We start from the raw sequence: 15,969 nt of genomic DNA, 5'->3' as shown, positions 1-15,969 counted from the left end.
CACCTCCAGTAAATCTGCCCCCCTCCTCCAACATTTCTGAAAAACTTTTGTCCTAAGTGGTCCTGTTCTTCCTCAGCTGTAACACAAACACAGAATGACTCAAGTGTAGACGGAGAGAGCAGTTCTTGCCCTGTCATGGATTGTTAGGGTGGGCTCTGGGAGGGGGTCTTTCCTCAACAGTGTGCATTTGAAGTTGTAATAGCTCTATATTGCTATTTCATCTAATATAAAGACTATTGATTTAGCATTTTTAAGTAAAAACAAATGTCTGTGTAGAACTAACATAGCACTATCCGCATGAGGTAACAAGAAGCTGTAAGGATCTATGTTAAACTGGATTTACAGAAAAATAAACACACCGACAAAAATGTAAACGTTTACAATGAAATAACGGTGCTGTAAATGGAATGACAATTATTGTAAACAAGCACATGTGAATAAAATTTATAAACAAACACCTTGTTTTCTATTGTTTCATTGAAGTACAGCACTCTTTGCACTTCCCATTCACTCTACATTTAAGATGAGGGACAGTTAAGTTACGAAATAATTCGCAGCAAATGTTTTCATTATTAGGCTACGTCAAGTTAAAAAAAACACTGAGTTACAAAGCGCCTTTGTCACAAAACTCGACTCAGTATAAAGTCTCAGTCACCGAAATGAACAACCAGACACATGGACGCTGTTTTGCATTTGAGCATGCACAAGAGCTCTAGTAAACTTTTCAACTGCGTTGCACTTCTGAGCGAGAGAGAGGCAAAGACTTGAAAATTAGAGAGCGAGAAAAAAAAGGGGAGAGCAAGTGGAACGCCCATATGAAGCGTCGTCTCTTGGCCCCTCCTGCATTTGTGTTAAAAGGAAATTCAGACCGAGGGGGTTTCTTAAAGGGCAGTATAAGTTTACACAACCAGAACCGAGCTTGTTACAATTTAAAGCATCCGATTCTTCTCGCTGTTTGATTGATCCTCGATTGGAAGATGACCACAGCCGTGGTGTCGCCTTTCTTCGACTTTAGCGAAGTGATCAGCAACAAGGTATTAAAAAAGTTTCTGCTTGATCTGTTTGTGTTATGGAATGTGGACGATTAGACTTTCCTTCTAGGTTTGAATTGGCGATTTCAGCTGCATTAAGTAAAACCTAACAACAACAAATGTACAGCTGCTTTTGCCATTCTGAAGTTTTCTTTAAAGTTCTCATGTAGCAGTGAACGAGACTAGACTTGCAGCCAGTAAAGGTCCCTGCTTCGCTTGTTCTGGAGAATCCCTGGCTGTGATTTTACAACATATGTGGGTAGTTGATGCATAATGTGTCCATGGACGTTTTGAAGTGAAAAGTGTATATCTTGGATCATCTTCATACTGCTTGCAATTAATTTGAACTTGATCACCTTTTAATTATTCTTTTGCCTCCTCCAGTGGTTCATTCAAAATAACTATGTAGTGTGATTTAAATGAATTGAAGTACACTTTCAATAAGCTAATGTCATTTTAATTAAGAGACTACATGCCTTAAGCTGTTTGAAAATAATTTGGCATAGTATAACCAGTGCACATTAACTTTCCACAAGTGTTTCATGTCAACTTCCCATGTATGTTTTACGTTGCTTCCTTTTGAACTGTTTATCAACTGAAGATCGGAACAACCTGTTTCACCACCTGCTAAATAAAAATATACTCAAACCTGACAAAACAGTTTTTTTAATGGAGCTGTTTGGGTGTGAATGGTGTATAAATCTGTGCAAGGTCAGGGCTGTCTTGTGATATCATTGAATTAAACATTGACTGAGAGGAGTGACTAAGAAAATCAGTGAGTCAGGCTGGTTCTTTGATATGAGCTTATTCATACTTGCAGTCGGGACATCATTTGTCAGTGGAGTTAATGTTTTTCTGTGCTGACATTTAGTTTTATAATGTTGATTCTGAATGGATTATTGTTGTCAGACGTGGTCCTCAGTGTCCACAGGTTTCCAGACAGACCTAGTTTCATGTCTGATTCTGTATGTCAAGTTCGGTTATTACTCGTATTAGACACACGCAGCAGTCTTTGCTTTTCTAAAGCAGTCAAGCTTTCCCTTAGTGGGCATCGAGCCAAACTAGCAGTTGTTTAGGCCTGTATTTACTCATGTGTAAATGCCAGTTGGTGCAAGTGCAAAACAGTTAAGACGTGCCAACCACTTTGTGGCTTTTAAAAACTGAATTCAGTGTCATCATTTTCTTTTTTTGTCTTTTCCTTTGTAGAACAAAATGCTGAACTACAATAATAACATCCTCAGTACTCCACACCCTGTCTCGGTCCCTTGCACGGGGCCAAGTCTGCCCATCTCCAACCCCACTGGGTGCCTGCTGGACAGGAAGGCTGTGGGGACACCCGCAACTTGTGGGGTTTACCAGCGCCGGCACTCTGTCACTTCAGGAAGCACCAAACTCAACCAAAACCAGTTCTTGAACATTGCCAAGGCAGATCCATCCCTGCTCGGCTCAGGGATGGGAACCACCGGCAGCAGCAACAAAGAGAACCGACTTCGAGACCGCTCTTTCTCGGAGACGGGGGATCGGCTGCTACAGAAGTGTTCGGGCCCTGGAGGCCCCAACGGCCAGGTCAACTCGAGCCGCTACAAGACAGAGTTATGCAGGCCATTCGAGGAGAACGGCGCCTGCAAGTATGGTGACAAGTGCCAGTTTGCCCATGGCATTCATGAGTTGCGCAGCCTAAGCCGCCATCCTAAGTACAAGACAGAGCTCTGCCGCACATTCCACACCATTGGCTTCTGCCCCTACGGCCCACGCTGCCACTTCATCCACAATGCGGAAGAGCGCCGTGGACCTCCTCCAACCCCGTCCCCCCTTTCATCCTCCAATAAGATGGAGAGGCCGCGGCTGCAACACAGCTACAGCTTTGCGGGCTTCCCCAGCTCTGGAGGCTTGAGGGACAGCCCCACCTCGGTCACCCCTCCACCTATATTTACCCCAGACGAACTGCCTGAGTGGCCTAGCTGCAACCCCTTTACATATTCCAGCCAGGAGCTGGCCAACTTCTTCAGCCCTAGCCTGGGCAACACACCTTTATCCTGCTCCGACCCTTCCACCCATGCCCCATCTTCCCCAACGACCCCTTACTACTTCAGGGCCATGTCCGAGTCTCCCCAACTCTACGAGTCTCCATCCAGTCAGCCAGACTCGCTTTCTGACCAAGAGGGCTACCAGAGCAGCTCAAGCGGAAGTCTGAGCGGCTCCGAATCTCCCGTCCTCGACACCACCCGCCGACTGCCCATCTTCAGCAGGCTTTCCATCTCTGATGACTAAAGCACACTGAGCCAGACCCCGTCCCCCTTTCCACTGCATGCAGCAGTCTTGGGCAGAGAGGATGAGACGCTAGCACTCCCTCTACCTCTTGCCATTTCTCCGGCGCCCTAGAAGCCGTAGACTTCCCTCCTTGTACCACGTCCGCTATGAAACCGATGCAGTGAATTAAGGGATCTTTCTCTTTTTGAATACTCTTTTTAACCAGTACAAGCTAAAACTCTTCTGGCCTCAAGACCCTTCTGTTATCCGGGCCTCGACTTGCAGAACCCCTGCTATGTTCTTGGTGTGACTGTGCCAAACACGCAGAGTAGGAAGTGGATTAGCGAAATGCTAATCGTGAGAGGTATGAGACCGTTGTGCCAGGTGCCACAGCTGTAGTCAAGTGTAGCGGAGCCGGTGGCACGGTTATGGGAGAGATCTGTGCCCAGCCCCCCTCACAAATTACCACTCTTCTCAAGGACACTCTTTCATAACTAACTAAAGCTCACAAGTGTCATGCTTAGACCTTTCACAACTGTCTTTGTAGACCGGCTTAAAGCAAAAAGAGGAAAAGAATGTGGAGAAAAAGACAAGTGCCTGGGGTTAAGTGTTGGGTTGAATGGACCACTGTTTCTTTCACTTACATTTTTTCATTCTTGTTGCCTGATTATGTAGCTCTTGTTTTGAGTGCGTGCTCTCCCTCCCTCGAAATTGCAGATTACTCCAGTCTGCAGGAAGGACGTCTCTCATAAGGGTTGAATGAGAATGGAGCTCTGGAATATTTCAGGCACATTCAAATGTTCAGTCAGGTGCTACGTGCTCCATGTCTCGTCTACAGCCAGCACAAACCCCTGAGATGGGAGGTCTCCACTTGAAAATGAACAATTCCTTAACATTTATGTTGTTGTTGATGTTGTTAGTGCCCCTTGTTCCCATTAGTTGCTGGTTACTTCAAGTTTTTGGGAAGGGAACCTTGTTATTAAACCTTAAAGACAAACTCTTTCTTCTTTCCCACCTCAAAACGCCACCTTCCCTCCGACCAATCAGCAAACAGAGGGAAAATTCCATCATTCCCAAGGTGCAGTTCAACTTCTTCCTGTAGCTTCACTTTAGTTCTTCATGCAAGCTCGCTTTATTTTTTTTTTTCCTGTAGATTCTGCTCAGAGGAGCACTTTGTAATTTCATCATCTTTCCACCTATTGGTTTTGACTTATTATGGTCTTTATTATTATTATTATTATTATTGTTATTATTATTATGGTTATGTTATTGTTTGAAAGCCTTTCAGAACAGAAGGGTTTGCTTGTCACTGCTTATTTAACTTATCAAAAACATATTTATTGGTGATCATATGCATTTTTTTTGTTCATTTGTTTGTATTTATCTTGATAATGAAACGATAGAATATATTTTCTTTTATGTTAAATTATGATCTTCTGTATTAATCTTAAGATTGTGAAGACTTGTCAGCTTTCTTTTTTTTTTCACAGTTTAATATATTGTACTACAATGACTTTTTGTTGGCAACTACACTTAAATGAAACTTAATTTAAAGCAAAAAAAAAAAAAAAAAAAAATGAAATCCTCTGCATTTTCATTTATTTATTGTAGATTTATTGACATTCCCTTTTCTCAAATATTTGACTGCAAAATCAGTACTACCATAAAATCATTCATAGGTAATAAACTCACAGGATTGTCTTTGTTTTTGTTTTTTGTTTTTTGAGGTGAGCCCACTTGTAGCATTTTATATGTTAAAATGTGTTTTTTTTTTTTTTTAAGCATCAAAAAGTGAATTTTTGTTGTGAAAAACAGACTTGGATCACTAATCCAGTTTACTGAATGCCTGAGCCTGGTGATAGATTTTAGCTATGGAACAAATTATCAACTTTCTTTCTTTTTATTTCTTTTTTTTTAAAGCAAGTTGATCCAAGATGCAGAAGTTTAGTGGCCTTAAAACACATGCACCACATTTTAAATACCACCATGAAGGCCTTTTTTTGTTTCGAATGTTCGTTACAAAGGTTTAATGATGTTGCAAGTAATAAACCTCCAGTGTTAAAGCAGTTTATAATGGTGGACATGATGAAAGGCAGGCAGTAATTGTGACACAATAGGTTGAAGTTCTGTTGTCCTTAGACATTTAGAGCTTTCGGCTTATATGTAAAGTGCCTCTTTTACACATTCCATAAACAAGCGCTCTTTGCCTTAAATAAAACTGGGATGCTATTTTTTATGACTTATTGCTTGTATCCTCAGTGGTTTAAGCAATGATTGTCCAAGTTGGTTAACAGTATAGACACAAAGAAAGTATCTGAAGAGTTGAATGTATTTTTTTTTTCATATAAACAGCTATTGTTGTTCACTACAGTAATTTCTATGAGTTTATATAAGATTGATCTCTCTTTTGTAATGACTGATTGCAGTTAAAACCAATAAAAACCCATATTTTTGAGAAAATAAATCATCTTGAGTATCATTTTTATGCAGTATTCATCTTGTGGTGGATGCAAGGAGATGGATGCCTTGAAGCAAGGGAAAAAGATACACGTCCTGCTGTCAAATGCAATTAAAACTGAAAGTTCAATAATCATAATAGTGGTGTGTATATATTACACTAAGGCAGGGTAGATGGTTTTGGCTGCACATGCTACCAAAATGTCTTGAGAATTATACTCATGACTGACCACTGAGGACAAGAGAACACAAACTTCTTATTTGGTTAGGACAGCAATTTTCACAGAACCCCAATTCTGGATCATTATGGTTTTACTAATCTCTGCGGATCTGGCACCTGTGATGTAGGAAAACAGATATTCTAAAATATTATCAAACATTTTGACCCATGGTTGACTGTAATGAGGGAGTTCCTATGAGGAGTACAGTCATTGGTAGTCTAGAGAAGGACTGATAGGCTACTGACCTGACTGTGGTCAAACTCCATGGGTCTCTCTAAATACACAGTCTATAATGGGAAATCTGCTTCTCTGGTTTCTGCTGAAATGGTGATGAATTGGGTTAGAAGAGAACAGATCTCAGAAGTCAAAGCCTGACATGTTACATCAGCGCAACCGTTAGAGTCTGGCCGTTATGTAACTTTGTCCCCAAACAGATTAAGTTAACTGAAAACCCCCTTCAGACACGTACAGTTGATGTGACACTAGATCTCACAGGTTTGGGGAAATCGCTAGTTTGTTTCTATCTGAAGCGGTCCTAAACTTTTTCCAGAGGCATTTGAGCTACTATAAAGTAACATTTCAACTCAACAATCACTATATACATACAATAGCCTATTATAATCAAACACCTACTCTGGCAAAAATTAAGTTTAAAAAAATATGCATTATGACAAATGATCAAACCGAGTTTCATTTATTGTAGAGACTTCTCAAAGAAAACCTTTCACAAAAATACATTTATGAGGTTTTAAATAATAATAAGCGTCGTAATAATAATGAATACACTCTCCAGATCATTTGGACACTGAATTTGTTCACTTTCTGACTGTCAGACCTTAGTGTTGAATGTGCACACTAACCTACATCTGTGGTTATTTGGTTACTAGCTTCATATACTAGCTTCATATACTAAAAATAGCATAATTTGTTTATAAATGCCACTTGGTAACTTTCCAAATACTTTCTGCAGCCTTGTTCAGTAGGCTACTTAAATACTGACCTTATCTACCAGTGAAGCAGAGCTCAATACAGTATATGTTCAACTTGTTGGCACCCAAGTCTACAGAATCAACAACACTCAAATATGTTCCTTTTTGCTGTTTCCATTGTGCATGTGATGGAAAGACTTGCACCAGTTGCTTGGTATGTTCTGTCAGGTGTAACTATATAAAGAAACCCTCAACCTCCCCATCTTTCCTCCGCTGCACTCACAGTCTCCACCCTCATGAGCGAGGCCACATCCTGTAAAATGTGCCTGTAAACATATAGGTACTTGATGTGTTCTCATCATAAACAGGAAGCAGGTCTCTTTTTCACTTGCCATGCGGCTGGAGAGAGAAAGAGGGTACAGCCCGGAAAGCTTCATGTGTGGCTTCTGTTGCGTTGAGTCTGTGTGTTTCAGTGTTGAGAAACACCATACTAGACTTTGTCATTCATCTATCAGGAAGTCCTGGAATGGATTGCTTGATGTTTGAGCAGTGCAAACAGACAGAAATGTGCCAATTCTGCCCTTTTCTGTATGTGTACATATGCATGTCTGTGTGTGTGTGTGTGTGTGTGTGTGTGTGTGTGTAGGGCAAGTGGAAGGCCAAGGTCAGTGATGACTTCAGACTGAAGAGTAACTTGTCTACTATGAAGTAAGTAGTTTAATGTAAACAGATTACTTTCTGACTTACTGTTCAACATTACATTAAAACAACGAGGAAACATAAGCCTAAAGTGTGTCATCAATAGTGTTATTGTAAAGCTCAAATAAGTTGGTTGTGTCATAGACAAATTTTCTAAGGCCCTAAAGGCATGCAACTGGTTTCAGTTCACATCAAAAACACCATAAGACAGTGATTATCATAACAATGGGTAAAACTACTCAAAATGCCTGAATAGAGATGCCCTGGCAACTTCAGACAACCCCCTAATATTAAGTTTTGCACTGATATACTCTTTAAACTGTACACATTTAGTTCACTGTACACATCCCCCTGAACACTTATTCTGAAGCAATCGTCTGGTCATGAATATTAACCTTGGCCCTCTGGCTGTTTCCATGGTCCATCACATGGTTTCTTTTTACCTCTTCAGAGCAACCCTTGACCAGCACGAAGAGCAGAAGAGTATGACAGAAAAAGGTGTTTAGAAGATCTCAAAAAATGTGCGGTTTGGAAATGTTTCGACATGAAGGTGAGCTGGTAGTGGAACCAGGTGCAAAGGAAAGTGTGGTTGCGACTGCACCCAGCCACCGGCTTCTATTTGCAGCATTTCTCTGGTTGCTGAAACAGCACAATGAAGCGTAGAGGAGACCGAGTTAGAAAACTGAAACTGAGCTACTTAACCCTGTCACATCTCTGATCTGTACTGTGCTTACTCTTTGGGTTGGACCTTAGAGTAGGACTTTGGGAGATTCTGGATGGGATTAAGACTGTACTTTCAGCTTTCAGTTCAGAACTAAAAAGACAGCTGATGTGATGCTTGGAGGACAAATGCTGAGTCTGATATTATGTCCAAAAAAGGTAGAGGCAGAAGTGTTTTTTTTTTTTTAGTTGGCTTTTTTGCATGTGTGTACAGAACTGCATATCTTTGACACCTTCAAAAGCCTAACTGTACAATGAGGGGGAAGCATATCTCAAACTGTTTGATGTTGCTTATGACATGCTTGTCTGAAGCTCCAAACCACCTTTTCTTCACGTCCTTCCTGCCTCACTTGTTCTCAAACCAGTTTAAACCCAAATTTAACCAATTATTGTCAAGCACACACAAGGTGTGATTGTCTATTATGAACCCACACAATAAGTCATCGTCTTTGCTGATACTGAAAGCAACATTCTTGCAACTAAATTTACATCTGGATGCAGATATTAGCTGTAACGGGTCATCCATATTGACCATATTTCAACTTCAATGAGAGCTGACAAAAACCAATTGGAGATGTGATGCAAATGAGTGGTGAAGTCTAATAGACATCACGTGATCTAACCGACATTAATTCAGAATATACTAGAGCATGGGAAAGAAACAGGTCGGTGTTGCCATAAAGGGCAAACTTTAGATGGTGGGTGGCTGGAAACTTGGTCTATTTGTGTGGGTATGTGTAGGTGAAAGTGACGACGACAGAGTACGTGAGGACCCTGAGAGACTTGTGCCAGCCCAGAACTGGAACTGAATATTAGCAAAGCTTTGGGATCCAACAAGTGTTTCAAACTCAGTCTGGCTCCAACACAGCATTCCAGCGTTACCTGTGTAAATAAAATACAAAAGAATCATTTAGGATGTCATTTAAATTTCAAATTTCAAAAGATTCCAGACAACAATTAAAGTATAATGTTTTCGTCCTTCTAGCTTTGTCAAACCATTTAGGGAACATTTCTCCAGCATTTACGAGCTTTGTTTCAGGCTGCCATCTGTTTCTCGGGGGCAACGAAACCATTCAACAAACATTCAGGCTGCAACATGTCAGACACGAGCATGGGAGACCAATGATCTGCTTATCTTCTGGATGAATCTTAAGTAAATGCCTCAAGGGGAATATTGCCTTAGCTCAAACCAAGGAGTTCTTATCCACGGCGGGACCTTGAGTTAGCACTAAGAAATGACACGCTCTGATAACCTGCTTTTTTAAAATAATCCACGATAACATTGTTGTAACAGACAGACAAACGAATAACTGATAGCAGCTTTATCTTCTGACTGGTTCAAATGAGTCATCCGTCTGCTAAGGGCATTGTAAAAAATGTTGTTTGCAAGAAAATTAAAAAGGAAACAGATTGGTATCAGACAATGTTGAGATGTTTAGCTAATGGTTTGCAGAGGTGATTTAACTTTTAAGGATTCGCACATGCTTCTTCACAACCTCAGCTGACGAGATACTTATAGGAGATGTGCGAGAAAGCACATCTAGGTCAAAATGATACACTGGACACATTGCGTGAGGTTTAAAAAATGCTCCTTTACCATTCGGAACCTCAAAAAAAAAAAAAAAAAAAAAAAAAACTACTTAACCTGAGATTGCATTGGCAAATCTCCCCACAGATTCTTCTCAGAGGCAATGTTCATCAATATTAGGCCTAAACGAAACCAGTCGGGCCTGTTCCTTCCATTCCCCTGTCCTCAGGGCATGCTCACTTGCTCAGACAACGTGCACAAACACAAACATTCTCACCCTGACATAAACACGTGTCCAACAAACCATAAAATCACTTCAGCGCATGGCAATACAAAGTAGGCTTAGCAACACAGAAAGTTTGCCATGTGTGTTAGGTGACGGCACTAATGTCACATTGAAGGGATGTGGAAACTCTAATAAAGGTCATGCTTCAAAAATACAGTCTGGGCAGCCACAGAAAATTCTTTTTACCCTTTTAAACCACTTTGTAACCTTCATTAGATGCGTGCTACGGAAGCAGTTGCTAGATTGACACCTTCAGATGATAGGGTTTTAGCACCCACAACTTCTGGTGGAAATTCACATATTCTTGACCGTCTGAGCACATGCAAATACAGGAGGACTGAGACACGCTGCTATTTTTGACCGTAAATGAGAAAAAAAAAAGCAGTGAGCAAGCAAAACGTGATTGAATATTTTCTTTTATCTGTTTACTTAGCATTCACAGACTAAACAGGAACTTGCTTCTGCTGTGTATAGTTTTACATACAAGATTTAATTAAAAAACGTCAGGCCTACAACACATTTCAGGGCATTTCATCATGGTCACGTTGACCACTGTTTGATGGAAAATTACAAGTGTTTTGTTAGTGAACACCCATGTGTGTTGAGATGAATTCATCTCAAATGGTCACTCACAGCTGTATGGGTTCACTAAGATGTACGGTCACGCTCCTGTGGAGGCAAACACAAAGTGAGGATGGCGTGCTCTATTGTTTAACAGAGGAGATCGGGTTGTTTTTAGAAACTCTGGAGAGAGGAGACCAAGGAGGTTAGAGGAAGAGCGGCACAATGAAACTCCGAGAGCTCTGTAAATCACAGTTTAAATGATCCACCACCTGTTCTGTATGTGTGTGTGTGTGTGTGTGTGTGTGTGTGTGTGTGTGTGTGTGTCCACTTTCTTCACTCATCCAGCTACCCAGCTAACATTCGCTAATGTTTCTTAAAATTACAAAACGTTCTTAAAGTAATGTTTATTCAATGTTCTTATAAATGTAATAATATTTCATCTACATTCTCATAATGTTAAACATAAAACATTCTGCAATCACCTTTCTCAAAATGTCCTTGCAATATTATTTGTGCTTGATTACTGTTCAAAGAACGTTTTGGTAACCTTTCAAAAAACACTCTTATCATAACAAGAAAGCTGGATATTTTAATGTTTATAGAATATAAAAAATAAGCATTAAATTTGTGATATTGTGATTTTTTTTAAACATTTAAATAATGTTATAATCAATCACAACAAGAAAACTGGGTATTTTAATATTAATAGAATATAAAAAAATAAACGTTCAAATATTCGGGGTAAAAATAAAGTCAGTATATTGTTGTAAGAAACGTTTTTGTAACCTTTAAATAATGTTATAATCACGACTAGAAAACCAGACATTTCAACATTTTAGAAACATTTCAAAACAATGTTCCCACAATGTTTTTAGAACCTAAATTTGATACCTGGGCAGTTTTAAGACACTCTACATTTTAACTTACTGAGCGGCATAACTAGATAGAATGCATTATGATGCCAAACTTGCAGCTTCCTGAATAAACAAAACAAAACAAACACAAAAAAATTACTGACTTTAAACATTACATTAAATTCCATTCATTCATATATATATACTTATATATACAGGAATAGATGGTCATAATGAATTACAACCCACTCGTTCTATAGAGTTTTCCAGGAATAAGCCAGATTGCAGGACCTGCATTGGTGGGTGGAGAGAAGGTGTAGATTTGTAGAAAGGGGATCTGGGTTAAGATGTTTATTTACTCGGTCAAAATCTCTGCACACTTTCCTGGGCCAGCTCAACTTCCATTTCCTAATCTGACAAGAGAACCATCATGGTTAAATCGTTATTCCTTTGGTTTGCAGCCCCCATCGGACACAAGGTTAGAGACTTTAATTAATAAATCTCTTCTCCCATGTCTTTGCCTTTAATAGTCTCCCTTTCTCCAAAGAGTGATTCAAAGGGCAAGAGATCCTCTGGAAAGCACAAATCGCTTTTACTTCCCCTCGAAGGTTATTTGCCAGAAAGAAAAATAGTTTTCTCAGTGGTATAACCTATTCCTGTCTTCCCAAGAGAGTAAACCTCTGTTGTCTTCAGAAAGGGTGTGTCTATCTAAGACTATTGTCTTGTTACATCATAACTTCTGCATGTTGCTTAACTGGCTTACCCATAACCAGTGAGCTCAGTGGAACATATAAGCAATTCCCGGACTGTGCGCCATCATTTGATTACTTTCCTTCAGTCCTTTATTTAGTTTGTGTTAATTTGGACCATTGCCTGGCTCTTCCCGTTCGTCCTGTTAACTTTCATCCATGCAATTGCCCAGTGTGCATCGTGAGAAACCGTTTTTTTTTTTAATGACACCTTGTGACCTAAAGGTTGTTTGGGACCCAAATGATTTTGGTCATTCCCTATTTTGCAGTCAAGGTGGATGGGTATTTTGTGGAAATGTCTGTGTTCCTTTTTTCGGATTTCAATCACAAAAACAAGATTTACAGATACCTTAAAAGTCACATGTTGACCTCTGACAGTGGTCACTTTTTGTAAAAGCTCACCTCAAGCGGTTTTTCTGTTTACTGAAAAGAGGAAGTAAGGGAACAAAGTGACCACAAACAAAAGTACAGAATTCAAATCTACCCAGTATGAGTCCTATGCCGAAGGCATTTTAAACTCCATTTTTATTAGTTGTTTTTGTTTATTTTATTTATGCATTTCAATGGTGATTTTTGGGAAATGGGACAAAGTATGATCATAAAAGCCAACAGATCTGTATTATTGGGTCTACATTGGGTGGTAAAGGTGGGCCTCCCTCTGGGCGCCAGGCGGCTGGGGAATATCTGATATGAGTAGGGAGGGGTTACAGAGATCAGATTGGAGGGGAAAAAAGAGTCTCCAGTGTCCCCTCCAGCTTTGATTTAACCGAAAAAAGCACAGTATAAAAACAGAGGAAGGCTGTCTTGAAATGCACACCTTGGTGAAAGCTGCTTGTGTATAATGTATCGAAGGTGGGCCCCTTTTTTGAAATGCTGCCAAGTCTGTGGCCACTATTGGCAGTCGCATTAAATTCAGAACAGGAATAATGGCAGTAGAGGAGGAGCCAGAGCCGAAACATTACCTGGCAATTACAGGGGCAAAAGGGACTGGGGGTTGGGTGGATAGTGCAAGAAAATGCAGAACATATGGGAGGCAACACAAGGGCGGACACCTGACCTAGAGCGGGTCAAAAATACAATTCACTCCCAGCAACCCTAACAGAGTACAGGGAGCATGTGTTGCCTGCTTGGGTCATGTAATGATTATGTGTAAAGCAGCTCTAGCCCAGCAACATGCAACCCCATGGAATCATCCGAGTCCAACGGCCAAGAACCACAGCCAACCGTATGAGCAGCCAACACACACCGCAAATGCTTCAATCAATTTGGAAAGCTATGAGGCGACAATTATCGGTTAACACACTGCTGAAAGGTCATGTGATGGAATTTGTACGTGGACGATTTAGACGAAAACGGACACGAGTCCCCTCTACCCACCTGCGATGTATCAGATTTTGTACAAGGAGTGGCACCATCTTCTGGTCTCTGTGGAAATTTTGAGTCATGATGGAGGGGTCTCTCTCCGGTCTCTTGTTTTATTTTTACGTGCCAGTGACGCAAAGGCCTCGCAGCTGACTGAGAGTTTTTATTGTAAACATAGCTACCGCCACTGGGCCAGCTGTTAAGCTTCTTATTGCTCTCGTCATTGAAGCAGAGCTCTAGTCTTTTAAAGATCCAGTTATTGGCTGGGTTTTTCCACTGGGCTACTGGATGTTCCACTAACTAAAATGCATACAGGAAGCGAAGATGGCTGGTTGGCGGACAGTTGGATGGAGGCCTGAGATTCCTGTACTAAAGCAAAAGATATTGAGGTCAACGCTTTGGCTCTCTTTGATTGGCACAGTTTGTTTGTGCAGTTGTAGTGTTACACAAGAGTGCGTTGCTCATGCCCTGACCCCTTCATTTCAAATGGAGGAAGGAAAAACAGCCACTGAATGGGAAAGACAGAGACAGAGAGAAAGAGAGATGCTGATGAAAGCAGAACAGAGGGAATATAAACTGTCCCAGCAGCTGTGTCGAGGGCTACGGGGACGACTCTCCCGGCCAAGTTCCATGTCCGCTCTGATTATGAGCTTAGAACAATGCGGCCCATTGTGGACTGGCTACTTTGCCATTTTCTCATCATGTCCCACAACCCCCCCATGTCTCTCGGTCAGTCCATCTCACGCAAACACTCACTTTATAGATATGAGTGCACTTTCATAAACCACAAATCTAGGCAAAGAGATACTCTGAATCATCACATCTGTCCTGTGATTCTACTTTTTGGCAGGTGAGGCGGCTCTGAATTGGAAACGTCGAAACCAAATGGAAATACATCTAGGTGAGTCAGCCTATTTGACACTGGGGCCTCGTATAATCCTGAGTCAACATGACCTGCTTTAAATAACATTCATCGAAGTATAGAAAAAGCCAATTACCTCAAACCACAGAAATACAACACCCCTGAGCTATTAGCCTGCATTTCAGCACTCTTTTGTTTTGAGACACGTATACGGAGTCATAACCTGCTTTTAATGCTTACGATAAAACGTGCTGTCCACACAGTCCTACTTTAAAGAGGAAGGTCCTTGTTGTCAACGTGCCTTCCTATTGACACATAACCCTGAGTCAACAAGACTGTCACAGTTTTACTTCTTATGCTCAGCTAAAACTACCACTACTGCTAATTGACACACTAACGTCTTGTTGCATAATATGGCCAAATTCTTGCAAAACCTGCGGTATAGAGGTGAACTCCATACTGCATTGAGTCAGATTAGATGTGGGAGTCTTCAAGAGACAATCTTGTACAACGATGAGGAACTAATGTAATTTAAAAATGTTTAAAAGGGAGAGTTTACCCTAAAATAAAAACAAATAAAACGAAAAACAAATTCATTTTGTTCCAATAATCCAAACCTGTGAGACTTCCTTTTTTCACTCCCAGTTTGCGTGAAATGAACACAGAGTACATAACTTAAAATGGGAACTTTTGGAACAACATGACGCTGAGTAAATGTTAAAAATATAAAACCTTTCTGTTATCATGAAATGAAGCTAAGCAGCCACTTGTTGATTACAGGAGTTGTGATAGCATTCAAGGATGGCAAAATGAATCTGAACTCAAACAAAAGCAGGTCACGGCACTCTGTACCTTAGTGAGCAGTAATCTGACCAAATCTTGCCTGAGGAACAACAGATGCAGAGGTGCTTTAATCACCAATATACAACACCTGCGGTAAAGGGGCCTAGTTAAAATTTTACTGAACCTCTTGAGCAAGGAAGAGCAAGCTACAGGGAGAAAGAAAAACAGACAGAGAGGTGTGAGTCTGAATTTCATGAATGAGATATCCAGAAAAAGCATGACAATGGTCTGTGTTTTCAGGCTGTAGCTGCTTCAGTTTCAAGGTTCTGTGATCTGATTGGACGCAGCTGCAGGAGAGCACCATGGGAATGCAACAGCAGCTGGATTCAGCGCACAGCCTTAGAACCTAGAAAAACAAACTCTGTGTGTGTGTGTGTGTGTGTGTGTGTGTGGGTGGGTGGGTGGGTGCGCGCCATTAACTTTTCAAGTGTCCCAGGCTTTTCACAAAGGGATGTGCTGCAGTATTTGTGCACACATTACAAACAGAAATTTCAGTCCACAATATTTCAATGATTAAAACAATATCCTTACACTTTATGGACATGTCATTACATGAGACATGTCCGTGTAAATTTCCAATCCCTTTACGATCACTCCTTGTACAAAATCTGATG

General features: G+C 40.7%; 1 protein-coding gene across 1 annotated transcript; it reads left to right on the top strand.

The window, feature by feature from the left end:
• Positions 1–866: 866 nt before the first annotated feature.
• zfp36l1a (zinc finger protein 36, C3H type-like 1a) lies at positions 867–5,746 on the top strand. The gene is made up of 2 exons (XM_026285912.1): positions 867–1,034; positions 2,238–5,746. Exons 1-2 carry the CDS (start codon positions 978–980, stop codon positions 3,300–3,302), a joined length of 1,122 nt encoding a protein of 373 aa, XP_026141697.1. The 5' UTR covers positions 867–977; the 3' UTR covers positions 3,303–5,746.
• Positions 5,747–15,969: the final 10,223 nt, after the last annotated feature.

This window comes from Carassius auratus, chromosome 17, assembly GCF_003368295.1.
Source record: "Carassius auratus strain Wakin chromosome 17, ASM336829v1, whole genome shotgun sequence".
NCBI lineage: Eukaryota > Metazoa > Chordata > Actinopteri > Cypriniformes > Cyprinidae > Carassius > Carassius auratus.
The sequence above is the reverse complement of the archived record's forward strand: the minus strand, read 5'-3'. Positions and strand labels throughout refer to the sequence as shown.